Source organism: Lonchura striata, chromosome 15 (genome assembly GCF_050655825.1).
Source record: "Lonchura striata isolate lonStrDom1 chromosome 15, ASM5065582v1, whole genome shotgun sequence".
NCBI classification, from domain to species: Eukaryota; Metazoa; Chordata; class Aves; order Passeriformes; family Estrildidae; genus Lonchura; species Lonchura striata.
Genome location: NC_140717.1, coordinates 4,985,676 through 5,003,035, shown reverse-complemented (window position 1 = coordinate 5,003,035; position 17,360 = coordinate 4,985,676). Strand labels below are relative to the sequence as shown.

The 17,360-nt window shown below is 41.3% G+C and overlaps 1 protein-coding gene across 1 annotated transcript; it reads right to left on the bottom strand.

Moving 5' to 3' along the window:
- Positions 1–2,216: 2,216 nt before the first annotated feature.
- LOC110481385 (solute carrier family 2, facilitated glucose transporter member 11-like) lies at positions 2,217–13,476 on the bottom strand. The gene is made up of 12 exons (XM_021549985.3): positions 13,354–13,476; positions 12,664–12,762; positions 11,661–11,821; positions 10,954–11,078; positions 9,404–9,533; positions 9,117–9,265; positions 8,317–8,504; positions 7,139–7,249; positions 6,963–7,064; positions 5,834–5,909; positions 4,659–4,786; positions 2,217–3,960 (listed from the first exon to the last, which is right to left on the bottom strand). Exons 1-12 carry the CDS (start codon positions 13,375–13,377, stop codon positions 3,754–3,756), a joined length of 1,500 nt encoding a protein of 499 aa, XP_021405660.2. The 5' UTR covers positions 13,378–13,476; the 3' UTR covers positions 2,217–3,753.
- Positions 13,477–17,360: the final 3,884 nt, after the last annotated feature.

Sequence of the window (17,360 nt, the reverse complement as noted above, 5' to 3'; positions counted from 1 at the left end):
CTGCTGCTACCTGCCAAAGGAGCCAAATGCTCACATTATACAACAGCAGTGTCAGTAAACTAGTCCCATTTACTGAAGTTAAATTTTACTTCAGAGGTTTTTGAGTTAATTACACATATTCCAGCTGTCGTACAAAGTTTAGGATTGCTGGATTAAATATTTCAACCAACGGTTATGTGTAGGCCAAGTAAACAGGATGGTGTCCCTTGCAGGACCTGTGTACTTCATGAACTCTGTCTTCTACTAGGGGGACAGGGGACTGAGAAAACCACCTTAAACAGGATTCCCATCATCATAACCTGCTCACTTCTCAGTATAAGTGAGAAACTTAGAGTTCTCTGTTGGGAATCTTAGATGGAGCTTGGGCAGTGGACTCCAGAACTTTGACACATAACAAGAAAGAGCTGTTCTCTCTCCAGGTGACAGCAACTGGAGCACATCGTGACTTAATCATTACTGAAAGGAACTGAACTACTCCATGATTTTGAAATGGGGTGCAAACATAAGAATTCTACAGTGGTACACCAGGTTTGACCAGCCAAGTGTTCAGTAGATGATTTTTCTTTGCTAGTAGAGAGAATAATTCACCATGCAGTTTTGTCTGGCATTTTCACTACTCAGTGTACTTATTCTGTGTCTGCCATGAAAAATAAGGTTCTTTTGAAGCTGTTTTCTAACTTCCACAACTGGATTGATGTCTGTTTCTTCTGAGAGGAAATTCTCAGGCTTTAACTTCAGTTCTTTCACATTTTAAGAGGGTCTTGAATGTATTCAGTTGGTAAATGGCTTAGTTATTACTTGCCATTTACACTTCATTTGAAGGAGAGGATGAAGAAATCATACAGGGCTTAGTTGATGCAAGCAGGCATATTTACTAGAAAATGTTTCATAGGCAAAGCATATTGCTGGATTCCCTAGCTAATGTTTGAAACGTAGTGTATGGCACTATACAACCATTTCTCCTGCCACTTGGGTCTCATCATGGCCTTGACTTGTTGATTTGTGCTGAGAGTTATGGAGGGATTTTTTTTTTCAGCTGAGGTTCTCCAGCAGATAAGGTGTTGTTAGAGTGCAAATGAGACTGTCCCTTTGATGCTAAGAATTAATTTCCTTTTCTGTGAAGTTATACGAAGTTGAAACAACATGAAGTGTATCTGACCAAGGGACGAAATTCCATGTTAGCTTCTGGTACCTGCCTTGCTCAGATGATATTGGGGGGACACACAAACAGGCAGTAACATGTAAACTTCAGCATGGGACACTCCTTCTCAAATGCAGCCTGTTGCACATATTTTTCAATGTTTTACTTCACCCACTTCTACTTTGTTATTTATACTTATATTGGAACTAACACTTTTTGCTCTCAGACTTTAATTTAGAATTCCTGCTTTGGGTAGGTTGAATCTTCCTCTCATAACTCTCTTCCTGTGTAATGTCTTTTGCATTCATGGTGATTAGTGACTGTGCTGTTACTGCTTAGACTGTTTTGAGACCCCCTTTGTTAGATGTGCAGTTCCATAATATCTTACAGATATCCTTTAGTCAGATTTGCGCTCAGGACAGTGAATCTCACAGCATCAGGTCATTTAGTCATTTATGTATACATGTGTGACACACATATCCAAAGCTGTGCTAAGCCTTCCTTAATACAGATCCATATATTTTGTGTCCAGCTGACTGAAGTTCACAGATACATTTTTAAAGCTTTTATATCTGCCTTGATTAGCATTTGAGACATATCTTACCTAACAGGATGTGTCTCTGTTGTCTCTGGAAGATAATGTGCATGTACCGTTCCTGAATTACTGTCCCCTTTGTCCCTGTGCCCTCCCACCTATATTTGAGCCATCCCTTTTGCTGTTTCATCCCTGTCCCCATGACACAGCTCTTGCTCCACTGAGCACAGGCCAAGGTTGACCCATGCTCCACATGGCTGTTCCACTTAATTGTCACAGCAATGTTCCACAGGGCATGGCTGCCTTCCTGGGAGGGTCCTGTGGGGAGGGCTTTCCTGAATGGCACCTAATGAATAACTGACATAGAGAAGTGACTCCCTGGGGAGTCTGTCAGCAGTGCTGCACAGTGCCACTCTGCTCTTGTTTCCACAGGTTTCAGGGACTGTTGTAATGGAATTGTGTTTCCACAATGACTGGTAGAGAAGAGAGAATTCTGTTTTGCAAAAACTTGGTATTTCTTATCTATATTGATAAGAAATACTGATTGATTTCTTATCTGTATCTTAGCTGTCTCCAGATGACTGGTAGTTTTTAGTCATATTAGATGTATATGGAGCACCACGAAGTTATTGAGTTTTCTGACTTTAGGACACTTCATGTTTCATAGATACACAATTCTATTTATGTAGTTATATTTAATGAGATGTCTGAAGTGTCACTCAGTACTAAAGACAGGAATAATGAAAAACCCCAGTCATGGAAGGTAATGCAGACCAACAACTTTTTCTAGTCAACTGCCCCTGAGGAGATCATGACGTGGGGAAAGAAATGTTTGTGAAGGCCAGAAGTTTTATTACAAGGCAATCTGCCATTTTTATTATGGTTACCATTTGCAATTTAAAATAAGCAGCTGTTAAGATAAACAATTGAATTCTTAATTTGAATAACCTTATTTGAGTTGAAGTAAATATACCAGTCAAAGCAACAGCAGAAATAAAGACACTTATTTTACTGTACAAGTCTAGAATTTGGATTTAAATTTATAGAGTGCTTCACAGCAAGCTTTAGCTTTGTTCATGTTCTTCCTCATAGAATTTCTTTCATTCTACAACCATGTGAGCCTCTCATTAATAGAAGGAAACATGCAGAATGTTAAACACCTTCTAAAGAAAAGTTCCATGGGCCTGTATATTAAAAAAAGTTTCTGATTCAATCCATTCCAGTCTGAGGCAGTTCTTTTGGAGTAAACAGGTTCCAGATAGCCAAAAGTCACAGGAAGAAACCAGCAGTTCAGTTGCTGTGGGATTCACAGCCCTTGAGATATCGGTGGGAATTCTGCTCCTGGAGGAAGAGCTGCAGACTTGAGATGACAGCAGCGATGGGCAGGAGGGCACAGAGTGTCTAAAATGACAGTGGGTGCTTGGGCTTTATGGTGACTGGACTCTCTCCCTCAGTCCTTTTAGCTCTATTGCTGCTGAAAGGCAATCTGGAATGGTTGAAGTCTGTCAAACCAGACACTATACAAGGACAACATGGCACTGTGCATGGGAACCTGGCAAGGTTTGGCTATTCAGCTGAATCTAGAGAAACAAAGAATTTATCTCCTATTCCACTAATTTTTTTCTTTAATCTGTTATGGATTGAACACTAGCCAGAGAGAGCAAGCCAAGAACTTCACTGTTCCCATTTCAGTGCTGTAAAAACATACTCAGAAATCATAGAGAGAGAGGATCACAGGTCTTTCCTTTCTCTGTGGTCAGCAGAGTGTTTATAAATTCTACATGTGTCATTTCGGCGTGTATTAGTTGCTCTGTAAGAAGAGATTTACACATCAGCATGTTAAGCCAAAATGCTCATAATCCACACAAGTCTATCCTGTTTATATCAGCCCTTATCACTTTTCAGAGCTGCTCAGAGTGGAGTGCTTGAGAAAGAAGCTGGTTTGGCAAAATGAGAACCTTGTAAGTGACAGATAGGAAAGCTGACAGTCCATTCGGAGCAACTTGTTAGTCAGAACATGGCAAATGTCTTTTTTCCCCCTACTTTTATACAAAAACCTGATTCCCCTTATGGTCAGTCAAAGCCTGGTGCAGAAGGTATAATCCTCTGTGACATGATTTGGAGTTGCTGGAATATGCTTGTTTTTAAAGTTTAGCTTATTGAATTCTTCTGTGATTTCCATGATTGATTTCCCTTTTGTTTCTGGAAGGAAGAGGTGGATAAACATCCCTGAAGTAAAAAGTACCACCATAAAGATGAGGAAGCAGAAGTGCTTGAGTCTTTCCTGCAAGGAAGAACAAAGTGGGAAAGGGAGAAAGATGAGCGTATCTTTGCTTTAGTCACTTTCCTGGCATGATTTTTGTATTTGGGTCCCATGATGCCTTAAGTTTCAGCTTTTGCATCTTTCAGATCCTGCAATGCACAGAGTTAATGTATATAGTGTATAACTCTGAACTGGGTAAAGAGTGTTAGTTAGCTCTCTTTACATTTTGGGCAGACAGAACAATTCCTCCAGGCCTGAGCTGAGAACCAAGGTCATCAACACAGCCTCAGGTCCAAAAAGTATAAATAAAATGAATTGGGGTGGAGGAAACTAGGGGAATGTGACTTCATAACCTGAAGCTATAATTGCACAATTAACCTCTGATATGCAAATAGACCAAACTGAAATCAGTCTGAGAAACTTGTAGCCATCATCCATCTTGGGTGCAGCCTCTGTGAGACTTTTGCACTGCCCAAGGTGCATCCTTTGAAGGCCTTTAATAAACACCTCCTTTATTCTTTTTGATCTGTCTAGCCTCTATTCTAGATACCCAAACCAAGGCATCACCCAAAGTATTTTGAATTTGATAAGGGATTCTTTCCCTTTTGACCTTTGAGAAATATTGTGGTGTGAATGAATTGCTTGGGCAAAGGGCGTGGGAGAGCAGGTGCCGAGAGCGGCGCGGGCGCGGGCGGCGCTGCCGGGGCAGGGGCGCTCACCACGATGAAGGGGAAGGTGGTGCCGATCACAAACACCCCCAGCCAGGTCAGCACGGCGCTGATCACAAAGGCAGGGGGCCTGCAGGACAGCTTGAAAATTTCAACCCTGGTGGAAACTGTTGCACCACCTGGAAGGAAAGAACAACAACAATTTTGGTTCTTGTTTCATGTGCTTGGCTCCCACATTTGGATTGAGTTTTACGCAGTCAGCTCACCGATGCTGCTATAATGGACTGCCATGAGTACCAGAATTGTTCAGTGGCGTTGAGTATGCTGCTCTTTGTTACAAAAGAAAACATTTATGGCATTTAATAAGCTGCTAGACATCAGTTTATGAAACTGGTAAAGTCTTCAAATAAATTTAGTATACTGTTAGACATCAGTTAATTAAACTGGTAAAGTCCTCAAATAGACGTAATATACTGCTAGACATCAGTTAATTAAACTGGTAAAATACTCAAATAAATTTTTGGAGACATCCAAGAATTAAGTAATTGACACTTGAGAAAGCCTGTCATCCTCTCATGAAAGAAGATGTTTCAGGATGGAATGACAATTGCTATTGATAAAATGAATTTTCAGTGTGATTCTGCTAGGTTACCAATGAGTGATCTTCTCAGATTTACTTCTTGGGCATTTCAGTTATGTTTTGAAATCACAGCATTTCAAGTGTTTTGAGTTAGGAAAAGAATTCAACACTGCCTTATGGGAAGGCAAATATTTTAAAAAATATTAGCCTTTATAAAATAAAATTTAATGAGTAGCAGGCAATAAATGCTAGGAAAAAAAATATTCCAAAGTAGGTCTTCTGCACTGCTGTCTATGTGGGATAAGATGTAACATTATACAACACTGAATTTAAAAGAACACTTTCTTTTATTTTTCTCTTTTTTTTTCCTAGCATTTAGAAAATATCTTTTACCCATCTGCTTTTGCTCTATTTTTGCTGTATTTTTCCAGTGTGCTCCTTTCTTTTTTTTAGCAAAACTCAAACCTGATGGTATTGAATTTTATGTCCAGTGAATAACTGGACCCACAATGTTTACATGACTTCAAGATTATGTTAAATGAATTTACTTATGCTAAATATTCTGCAATATAAGGCAGTATTTTCCTAACCCTATTAATAAGCTCACATGACTCAATTCCTTTATTTCATTTGATGGAGAACTTACCTGGCCCAAGAGCAAAGACAACTGTAAACAGGATAATGAGGGCCAGGCTGCAGTAGGGCATCCAGAAGTACCAGTCCTGGGGAAACAAAGCCATAACAAACTTCTGGTTGAAAACTGGTAACAGCCCTAGGTGAGGAATGCTCCTGCTTTTCCAACACTGTCACCTCAAGAAATATTCAGTGTGTGGGAACTAAGAGCTGTGAGTGCTTTACTCTGTGCAGCTGAGGTCTTTGTTAGGTGAGCAGACAGATCTGCCAGTGCAGAACAGCTGCAAATCTATGGAGGCTTCCATTAAATGAAGTTTGAAGAGTTCTTTTGCACCCTGTCCTTTCTTTTTGACCTCATAGTGCTTCTTCTGATCCTTAGAGATATGAGAAGGACAAGTCACATTTTTCTTAACTTTTGTTAAGTTATATATTTAAAAACTGGTACTGAAAAGTAATTTTTCTACATTTTAATCAAGGAGAAATGAGACTCGATGCTTTAGGGAAAAAATATTTCTCTCTGCTATGTTTGAGAACGTTCATGAATGATACAAAACCAGAAGTCTGCTGCCACCTTGCTTCTAGATCAGTTTTGCAGTGTATCTCCAAAGTAGCTCTGGATGAGTACTGGTAACAGTACTGGTACCTGGTACCTGGTGACACAGGTGATTTGCTTCTGAAAAAGCTACAGCAATAGCACAGAGGTATCACTGTGAGAGGTGAGCTGGTCTCCAGTCTGTGAACAGAGTGCTTCCTCACAATTATCTGCAGCAAGGTTCAGTTTCAAATTAACTGATGCCAAAGGTCTGGGGTTTTGTTGTTTCTTGTTAGAAACAGCATGAATAGAAAGGGCCCTTTTCCTAGGAGTGCCCTGTGGTCTGTGCTGGCTGGTGTTTGGTGTTTGCAGTCTGATGAAGCCAGGAACCAGTCTCCCAGTGTTTTATGTGCTCCTTGTTGAGGTCATGGGATCATGTTGAAAGCAGGGCAGGAGTACAAGAGACTACTGGCTAAGAGAGAGTTTAATCCTACATATAGACAAGCTTGTTCTAAGCCTCACTTTCCTTTCTCAGTAGTGTGGTCCTGCCAGTGAGCTTTAGATCAGAAATAGAATAGACAGCAATCTGCTGTGAGCAGAATTTCCTTACCTGCAGGGACAGAGTCACAGTGATAGCAGCTAGCAGTGAACCCATGATCCAGTAGCCTCCTCTTAGGAGCACTTTCCTGCCCAGCCTCTCAATGATGGAGCTCTGAAGGACAGAAATCACATCAATGTCAGGGCTGGAGAGCAAAGCGTGCCCCACTCCCTGGTAAAGTGACTTACACAGACTACAGCAGCTACAAGTTCAGAGAGTCCAATAGAGAGGGTCATGTAGGAGGCCATTTTTTCATCAAAGCCAGCTGCCTGGAGGACTTCAAAAGTATAAAAATAAATCTGGAAAAAACAAACAAACAAACAAACCCATCAAAGAGTAAGAGAAGAAAATAATTGATTTCTTATCCAAACTTGTGTGATACTGCCCCAGATATGAGCTGCTAATCAGGGAGCATGCACCTCAGCTTTGGAGTGAGCTGGAATTCTGTACTCTTTCTGCTAGCATTCCCTTTATCAGCAGACAAAAATATTATAAAACATTCTAGAATTAATTCATTAATTAATTTGATAAAAGACAAAATGCTGGGATAATTGGACCTCCAACTACTACAATGCAATTAGGTTTGCAGACTCCTGATTTAGGTGATTTCAGAAACAGATATCAAGATAAGTATATCTTGTTTTCAGAGCTCATCCAAAAACATCATTGTAGAATATTCCCGAGAAAGAAGAGCGTGGGTTATGGAGTCATGAGGGTCAAACCAAACATCTTTTCAAGTATCTCTGATAGTGTTTGCAAATATGCTGAAGTGATAAAGATGATAAATAATGCAGTTTAAGCTGTGTTAGATTCAGCTGTGTACTTCCTTTACAGATGCTGCTGCATCTGATGTTAGCGGTAGGAGGGTCATGCAGGCAACTGCAAAGCTGTGACTTCAGAAGGATCCCAGAAAGGCACTCCTGTGAGGAAGAGCAGAGCTGCAAAAGCTGCAGAGCAGGGAGCATGCTTGTTGTTGGCTTTAAGGACAGAGTGAGCAAACTGCTATCCCAATACCTCTGGGTGCTAAGAGCCAGGGGACAAATAGCAGCAGTTGCAGTGAGCAGTCACATAAAATTACAGATTTGCCAGCAGAGTGGGCTCATTCCTAAGAGTGAGCTCTGGAGCTCTGCAGTGGCTCCCAAAGGTGGCTGATCAGTGAGCCTAACTACAGAGGCTGGCAGCTCCAGCAAGGACCAAGAGCTGGGCAGAGGGATGTCACACAGAGAGCCCAGCCAAGCTTGTGGCTGCTGCTGTCCTGTAGAAGGGCTGGCAGACAGCAGGGCTTGGGCTGAGAAACCTGAGAAAAATGGAGAAAGCTCCTGTGAGCTGTGATATCTCGGGACTTTAAGGAGGAAATACACTCAACTGCATTGATGCCACATAGCTGAATTGTGGCGGTCAGAGTAACTATCATGTACAGCTGCCAACGGAAAGCTGGTTCTTTCACTAGTTCCAGGACACTCAAGATCTTGGTGTTTTTCATTGTTGCTTTCTCTTTCATGATGTCATCAATCTCTGCTTGGTGTTGGCCTTCACCCCAAAGCTGCCTTATTGCTGTGAAGAAGGAGAGCGAGACCTGCCATGTTAATTCGTCTCTGTTAATTCCCTAAGAAGTTTTCTGAGCAGGTGATGCAAGCGTCTGGCAGCTCAGTGTGCACGGGCTGGGACTGTGGAGGCAGGGATGTCTCACAGGGTTTTCCAGAGCCCAGATCCCCTCCTGCTCAGTGGCACCTGCTGTGACAGAGGGGCCTAGCAGGGTGCACAAGGGCTCCCTCCCTGCCCATGGGGTGCTCTTCTGCCTTCCTCCTTCTCTCAGGGTGTGAGCAGGATGCACAGACAATAACCAGAGCTAAGGGGTGCCCGCTGGAGCCCTGCAGTGCAAACAGCTATTTTTCATTTATTATTTAGCATTAATAATCAGACTGACAGTGCAGGTAGTGTCAGACAAATGCGAAAGGTTTTGTAATACAGAGCTGTAGAGGGAAGTAGTTTTGTGTTCTATGTGGGAACTACAACAATAATAGACTTAGTAGGTATTCACAGAGCCATGTGGGAAATGAGCAGGGAGAAGCTTTGGCCTATTTATTTCTTTCAATATGGGGAAAGCAAGCATCACAAAATGATTCTAAGTCAAGTGGGGAACAGGAACCTGAAGCCCTTGGTTACCTTTTTTGCAGCCTTCCTGGTCTCCTTTCTGCATGAGGAGATAGGGTGGGGACTCTGGGAAGAAGGGAAGTGTGACCAGCTGGACCAGTGCTGGGAGTCCACAGGAGGCCATCAGCACGGGCCACAGCGACTGGCTGCCCAGCAGCTCCCTGGAGGGAGGGAAAAGCTGTGTTAGAGCTCATTGCATCGGCTTGGAGGAGAGAAAGGAAGGCATGGAAAAGCTGAGGGAGAAGCAAAAGGTGGAAAGGATCCAGAAATGAATTGTGTGGGCAATCGATTACCCATACCTTTGTCCTGAAATTTGCCCTATGGCTTTTCCCAATGTCCAAAAGAAAGAGGAAGTAGAGTTTGCAAATCCACGGAGCTTCCTAGGAGAAATTTCTCCAACGTATTGGTGATGTAGAGGAACACAAAGACCTTGAGGTGAAGAGGGAATCATGGGAGAGAAGAAAGAAGACATAACCATTGGAAATAAAACTGTATGTAAATAATTATTACAGAATACAGCTGTCTCTGGCACATACCTCAACTCACATCTGAGACTTCCAGTACTAGATTTTTAAACTCTTTCTACAAAAGTATTGATCCTCTTTGCAGAGTGCTGTTTCCTGATCTTAAAAATGTACAGTTTTCCCTTTCAAGTGTAGGTGTAGCCTCATCATAAGATGTCCTGTGAGCCTTAGCATGTTTTAAAGAACATAGGGCATGCAAGTGCTAAATAACTAAACACTTTTCAGCAGTATTTAATATGCTTGTAGTTAACCCACATCATCTCAACCTTTTCTGACATAATGCTTTTGAAGAGCTGTATGGTAGACTCATGGCAAATTATCACATATAGTGCTACAGTCAATGTTGATTTGTATGCGATTTAGGTGGAGACACGAGTATTTCTTTTCTGCTATTCAGCAATAATTTTTATGATTACAGGCAGAGTTGATATTTCCAGTTATATTTATTAGCTCAGACATGCTAAATACTAGTCTGGGAACAGAAGCTTTTTCCTGATATGGTGGTCACAGCCCCTTTTATCCGTTTCAAATGCAACATGTTCTTCTTTTGGCTGTATGTGATGGCAAAGCAATCTCTTTTGATTGCAGTCTCTTTAACAAAAATCAGATTTTTGAATGGGGCATGATATAGATTCTAGAACAGAGCAAGGCCCCTGTTGGTTGACTGTTCTTAAATTACAACCATAACCCTTTGACACATCTCTTTGTCAGAGAAGCAATGTACAAAATCTGGTTATTTGAGAAATAGGCATTAACTTCTAAGTTAACTCTTTAAAAAGTGAAAAGGGGCATTCCTGTGAATATGCAAAGAATAGAAAGGCAAGTTCTCTGTAGGGAAAAATGCAAAAAAAGGAAAAAAAAGATAGCAAAGTAGCAACACAGGATGTTTTTACTGCCTGTAGTCTACTTGCCAGGAGTGATTTTGCTTTATTAAGCCCAGATCATTGTACAAACCCCAAGGACTTACTACTTGGAATACTCCTCCTTATGGAAATATGAGCTTTAAACTGTATAATTTCAGTACTGCTAGCTAAATTTAAGAAAAGATTCTATATATTTTTCCTTCAGAAAATCCCTTTTTTCATGAGATATCAAAACATTTCTGACATCTCTGAATATTCATACACTTGGCAAAGCTGAATTTCATTTGGTATCAGTGAAATTGATAATAATTACGCTCTTCATTGCAGAGCATTATAGAAAATCTTCTTGCAAAAGATCAATGACTTCAGCATTTTGTTTTCTTAGTGGAGGGTTATTATTTACTTTGAAAAAAGATGTAAAATTTTGTGAGATTCAGCTGACCTATGGGAGAAGTCACTCACCTGCACTTACTCCACACATGAAGCGTCCAATTAGAATCATCTCAAAGGACTGGGACATTTTACTGCAGCCCATGATAGATGCTGCCACTATCATCAGCACGTTGTTGCACAAGAGGCATTTCTTTCTGTAAGTGCAAGAAAATGAAAATAATTTTGCTGCTCAGAAGGGAAATGGCACTTAATGCCATGCAGGAAGTCTTGGCTGAAGTTGTCTTGATAGTTTTTTGAAATTACACATATGTGGTCCAGGGCAAAATAAGCACTGGGTACTTTGGACTCATGGTGTGCCTTGGCACGTGGCTGCACGTGGGAGTTTGGGAGCATTTCTGGGGTGTGTAGCAGAGAAACTCTGAAAGATTTTCTGCACTTGAGCATCCACTGTGAAACACATTATTGCAGCACCAAGGATCTCAATGCTTCTGTGTTTTGAGTAGCACTTTCCAGAACCCATTCTGACTTCAGCCCGGTGCTGCCTTTCCCCATTGCTGAGATTAACCCAGCCTGAGGAGCTGTGGCTGGTGTGACAGGCTGGCAGCACAGCCCATGCCACAGGACGTGGGCAGGAAGCAGGAAAATCAGCTGACACCACAGCTAAGCTGGCTGTGCTGCAGCCATCACTAAATCTAAAAGTCTATCTCATTTAAAACCTCAACTGTCATTTCCTTAAGCTAAGATTCAATTGACCGATTGTCTTTAAACATACATACTTGCCAAATTTGACAGTGAGGTATCTGCTCCCTGAAGAACCCAAGAGACCTCCTACGCCGAAGATGGACACAGTGAAAGACCACAGGAGCAGGAGGTTATCCTGTTGGATGGGATAGCCATAGCGCTCCAGCCAAGTTTCATTAATGAAAGCCTTAACATGCTGAGGCAGAAAAAAAAAAAATCAGTAACAGTACCTGTGACAGCAGTGCACCTATTTTATTATATTTACAAAATCATTTTGTTGCTTCAGCTGAAGTTACTATTTCACATAGGCTTTAAAATTGTGTATTAGCTAACAGACATAGTGTAATAGAGTATGCTATGCTCATCCCGCCAGTAAAAGTTCAATCTTTGGGTTTTTTATCCTTGAAATCTGAGGAAGTGAGGCACAGACTGGTACTAAAGAATAGTGTAAACAGTACTACAAAGTTCTGCAAATGAGTTACGGATTTTCTCTCACATACCTGCCAAGAATGCCACATTACACAGAGTTTGTTCAGTGCAATTCCTAAATAATTTTTCACTCAGAACTTGGTGCTCTGAAGCCAGAAAATAATGCTTTTCCACTAAAGTGGTGTGTACAAAATAATTATGTCTTCCCTCTAGACTTCAGTGCCCTTAATGTGGTCAACGGAGAGAAGCAGACTTTTCCTAGAGCATGGCTCACGTGTTCTATTTTTGTGTGAGGATGGATAACCATAAAAAAATAAACTGAAACCACTGAAGAAGGCACACATGCTGTAATATTTTAGGGGAGACAGATGCCACCCTAGTTAGTGTGTGTCTTCTGAGGAACAGTTCTATTAACAACTTGCAGATCTCTCTTTTCTTCTGTTTGCAACACTTTGACATGCTCTGCTCTTCATAGCATAGCATAGCAAATGGGAAATGAGAGGAGAATACTGTGATTAAACCCTTGCTGAGTGCCAGAAGAGCAGCCTCAGGCAGCAGTGGAGACCCAGTGCTCGCCTTAACCAATGTGCCAGGTGCATCTTTGCCTACCTGAGACATGTAGGTGATGGTAGAAATTTGAAAGCCAATTTGGAATGTGCCACCAATCCCCAGGACAGCGATCATTTGAAAGAGCCCCTGGTACTGAACCTGCAGAAGTAGAACAAAATCTTCTTAAGGTTGTGCCCACATCAGGCTGTTCTCACAATGTCTTCCATTCTCCAGAAACATCTCATTGGTTCAGGGGATTTTGAGGTAGCAATTTCTCTCTGCTTGCCCTGGTGCAAGATGTACATCCTCCTGTGATTTCCTTACATCCAACTCAAGGAAGTGCAGCTTCCACAAGCATCCTTGTCAAAGCACCATGGCTTCTAGCAGCCAGTTCTGTTCCCTGACTCTCAAAACCTCTGCTGCCACGTCTTGCATTAAATAATTATGTGTATGTTAAAAAGCACTTTTTCTTTTTACCAGGTAAACAAACCAAATTATGTTTCTAGATAAGCAAAAAGAAAAAAAAGGAAAACATTTAAGACACATTAATATATTGATAAAAATATGGTAAGGATGAATGGCAGAGCATATGAAGTGCTCTAATACCTCAAAATAGTGGGCACAACCTCTTCCAAGATGCTTGTAGTAAACAGGAGCCTTGTTCTTACCAAGACACTAATTTTGTTTTCTTTGAAATCCCAGTAACACACTAAAAATGTCCCAGATGTGAATACCCCACCAAGTACTTACCAGGTTTGATAGGAAGCCAGTCATCTCTGCCTGAGGGCTGGCTGTCCAGTGTGTGATGTGTCTTTGTCATCACAGGCTTGTGTCTCTCTGTCTCCTGCCTGCTGCTACAGCACTGGGCATTTGGCTTCAGGGATCAGAGTTAAATTTTTACTATTTTATCTTCACTCACTTATATTTACTTCAACTGGCTAAAGTTAACACTGCCAGATTAAATATTTCATGAAATCATTACATCTAGTCCAGTCTCCGGGGTGGGGGGGGGGATTTCAAAGCAGAGAAAATTTGCATATGGGGACCAGTGAAGGCTTTGGGAAGGGAAAGGAGAAGAGGTCAGGCAAAACAATCCAAATAGATTTCCAGGAACAGTAAAATGCTTTACTTCCATGATATAGACTAGTGCGTATATCTGCCATAGTCTACAGAAAGCAAAAAGCAGCTGGTACAAGGTTTAGCTACTGTTATTTATGAATAAGTAAAATATGTGGTGTTCTGTTTCAGATTCTTTGATAAAGTAAATATCCTAATTAGAAGAAAAATAGGCAAATTTAAGAGGCTAGTTTTGCTGTTCTGGCCTTATGAATCAGTTAGACTGTGCTGAGGAAGGGTATTTGTTGTCTGGTGTTTATGGGCATATTTGTTGACCAGGTGTGGTGAAAAAGTAGTAAGAGGCTAAGACTCATGAAAGTTGTCAGACAAGGTAAATATGCCCTAATGAATTGGGATAGGACCACCAGGATCTTCCTCCCTCAGGTTTCATCTTTGACATAGAATGGCTCCAAAATCAGTGTTGCAGGCAGTGAAAAATCACCTTTGATTCCCAGAGGCTCCAACTGCAGGTCTGCACAGCTTCCACTGGAGCCAGCACTGGGAAAAGAGGTTGCTTTGCCTGGGGCTTCGCTGTGTGGTTTCCTGTGCTTTTCTTGCTTTTAAAGCCTTTCCTCATTCTCCTCATGCCAGGGGACTGCCCTGGTGGGGGCAAATGGACAATGGGGTTATACTGAGCCCCTCAGTAAATGCTCAAGCTCACCCTCAGGACTTGTACTTTCAGTTTATAAAACACAGAATGTAATTATTTACAGAGGGGTTTACCGCAAATCCTGTGAGTCTCAATAAATGAGAAAAAAAATGTGTGTTAATATTAAAACTTTGGTTACTTGTGTAATTCCAGCTATTGTCTGTATAACTGCATAGCAAATGCTGCTTATCCTGGCTGACAGCAGTGTTCAGAATGATCTGGCATTTTTCGGGTTTTCTCTTGAACACTGTCATTGTAACTACTTGCATATCTCTTGGCTATTGTTTCAAAATGTCAGTGTTTCCTTTTTCATTATGTATTTTTTCTCAAATTGTAGTGAGGTGTAGGGAGGCTATGTAATTTTCAAGAGGATTCACCGCTTGAAAATAATTACTGAGGACTTAAAATAGCAGCAGATCCCATCAGCTCACAGTGAAATTTCTCTTACATTTTGAGGGATTTCTGCTGATTCTGAGTCATGGTACTATTTCACCTTATTAGCAATTTTAGGAGAATTTAATTCTAGGTGCTTACTTCCTGGATTTTTGTGAAGTCAACAAAACTCTTTCTGTTGGAAATGTCACCTATATTCTTAAAAAGGCTGCTACACTGGCAGTTGTGCACGATTTTATGTTTAAAGAATTGAGTTAAGAAGATCTTGTAATTTTTTTTTTTATGTAGAACTGTAATAAATGCTTCCTGTGAAAAGGCCAGGGAGGGAAAGAACAAAAATCAATTTTATAGCTGTAACACAGCTGATCCAAGCTCAGGAGCAGCAATATTTTGGAAAAGCCCATGATGCTGAGCTGTGTAATAGATGCTCTCTAGACCTGCTTATGTTTCTTTACTGAACACAGAGGAAGGCCAGAAGCAGCTGGTGGTGTCACATCTACAGAGGTGGGTTTGTATTTAGAAGATATCCTGACCTGCTGGTTTGGACATGAAAGCCAAGGCTGGCTATCTGCTGTCCTGCACAGAGAATTCTCATGCAGGTCACTCCTGGGGGACATTTGCTTACACTCAGCAGAAGGCTCGTTTCAAGCAACACCAGGATCAGTGCCATCAGCAAATAACCACCACACAGGAGAATTTGGCATCCAAATCGATTGATTATGGAGCTCTGAGGAATAGAAAAAAATATTGCCTATCACTGGGAGCATGGCAAAATCCATCTGTGAGCCATCCAACAAATCAAGCATTCTTCTTGAGTTCTTTTTACTTCACAGAGCACAAATCTTATTGGTACAACTTTGTTATTTTATTGAATTCCTTCTACACTCTCTAATACTATGAATTATCATCATTGCCCAGCATTGCAGCTGCTTCTTAAACACTGTAATCAATGGAGTCATGTTACATCTCCATTTGAATGTATAGATATACACAAATATATGAAAATGAGTAGTACACATATTTATGTTTGAATGACACTTCATAAGGGATTCTTATAAGAAATTAAGATTAATGAAGATGGGATGAAACACATGAAAGTTGGGACAAAATTTGCAGTGGATGGTAACAACCACTGTACAGATTCATGCAGCACCACAGAAAAATTCTCTGGTTCATAAGGAGAGGATTTATTTGCTTCAAAGAAGAATACTTTAATTCTTAAAACCCCAGGAAGATCTGACTTACACAGAATATGGTAGAGATGAGTTCAGAGATTGAAACTCCTAGATATACATAGGGATTATGCTTTCCTGCAGGTTGGCTGTTTCAAAAATTTCTGAGGTGTAAAAAGTGATCTGTGAAATAAGAAAAATAAAACACAATTAATAGATGTAATATGTGCTTATCCAGGATCACTTAGAACTAGATTTGTCCTCACTGCAAAACCAGCAATACATTACTGGGCCTTAGTAGAGGTAACATAACAGCTCCAGACGTAAGAAATCAAAAGGTTAATGGAAATCAAGGAAATGGATTTGTGAGAGGCAAAAAAAAGAGTAAAAAAAGAAAAAAAGTAGTTGGGAGGAGTATATTGCCTGTAAAACATGGGAAAATGTGTTGTTTTGGCAAAAAGGAAAAGGAAAGGGACGAGAGAAAGAGCAAATCTCAGTCTTAGCACACCATACAGTTGATTCTGTTGCCCTTTTCCAGTTGCTAAGCAGAAGCTGCTCATCTGCAGAGCCCCTGAGGGAATGGGCACCATTTCCCTGCCAGCAGAGTGCAGAGCAATGAACCACCTCCAGCACAGGCTGAACCAGGGCTTATGGAGACTCCCAGAGAAGTGAAAACACGAAGGGAATGATGCCAGCTTGGGCTGCCCTGGGCTCAGCCAGCTTTACATGGAAACTGCTGAAAGGATGTTGCTTGTTAATGGATAAATGTCCTTTCTCAAATGAAATGAAACTGGATGGCAATAGCTGGCCATCTGCTGCTGCAGAAATCAAAGAAAGTGGTGCTGGGCTGCTGTAAGCCTTAGGATACTTGTAACCCTTTCCTGTATAGATTCCTTGGTTGCACCACCAGGGGAATGAAGGCAACAGTGCCCTTGCAGGAACTTAGGCTGAGCTGGAGCTTTTGTATCCCCCTGAGAAGCTCCCTGAAAGGTATGAACAATACTGGGATGATAGCACGGGTGTCAGGCAGTGGGCTCTGTGTGAGGAGGAATCACGCAGACCCAGGGGAAGGGACAAGTTGGCATTGTGGCACTTTGGAGACATCATAGCAGATCCAAGCATGGACATAGGGCATACTCAGCTGCACTCAGGCCACAGAGCTGCAGGCTCAGCAAAAGGAGGGGCATGGCACACAGCTGTGGGTGCACAGATCGTTCTCTCAGCACCTCTAGGACATTCATGATTTTGTTACAGCCTTTTGTTGTAGCCTTTTCTTTCATCAAGTCATCAAATTCTGTGTGATAATTCCCTTCTCCCCAGAGTTGCTTCATGGCTACAGAAGAGACAGAATGAAGTATACTCCTCCATCATTTGATCTACTCCTAATTCTGTGGTTTTCAACTTTTAATGACACAAAACATTTGAAC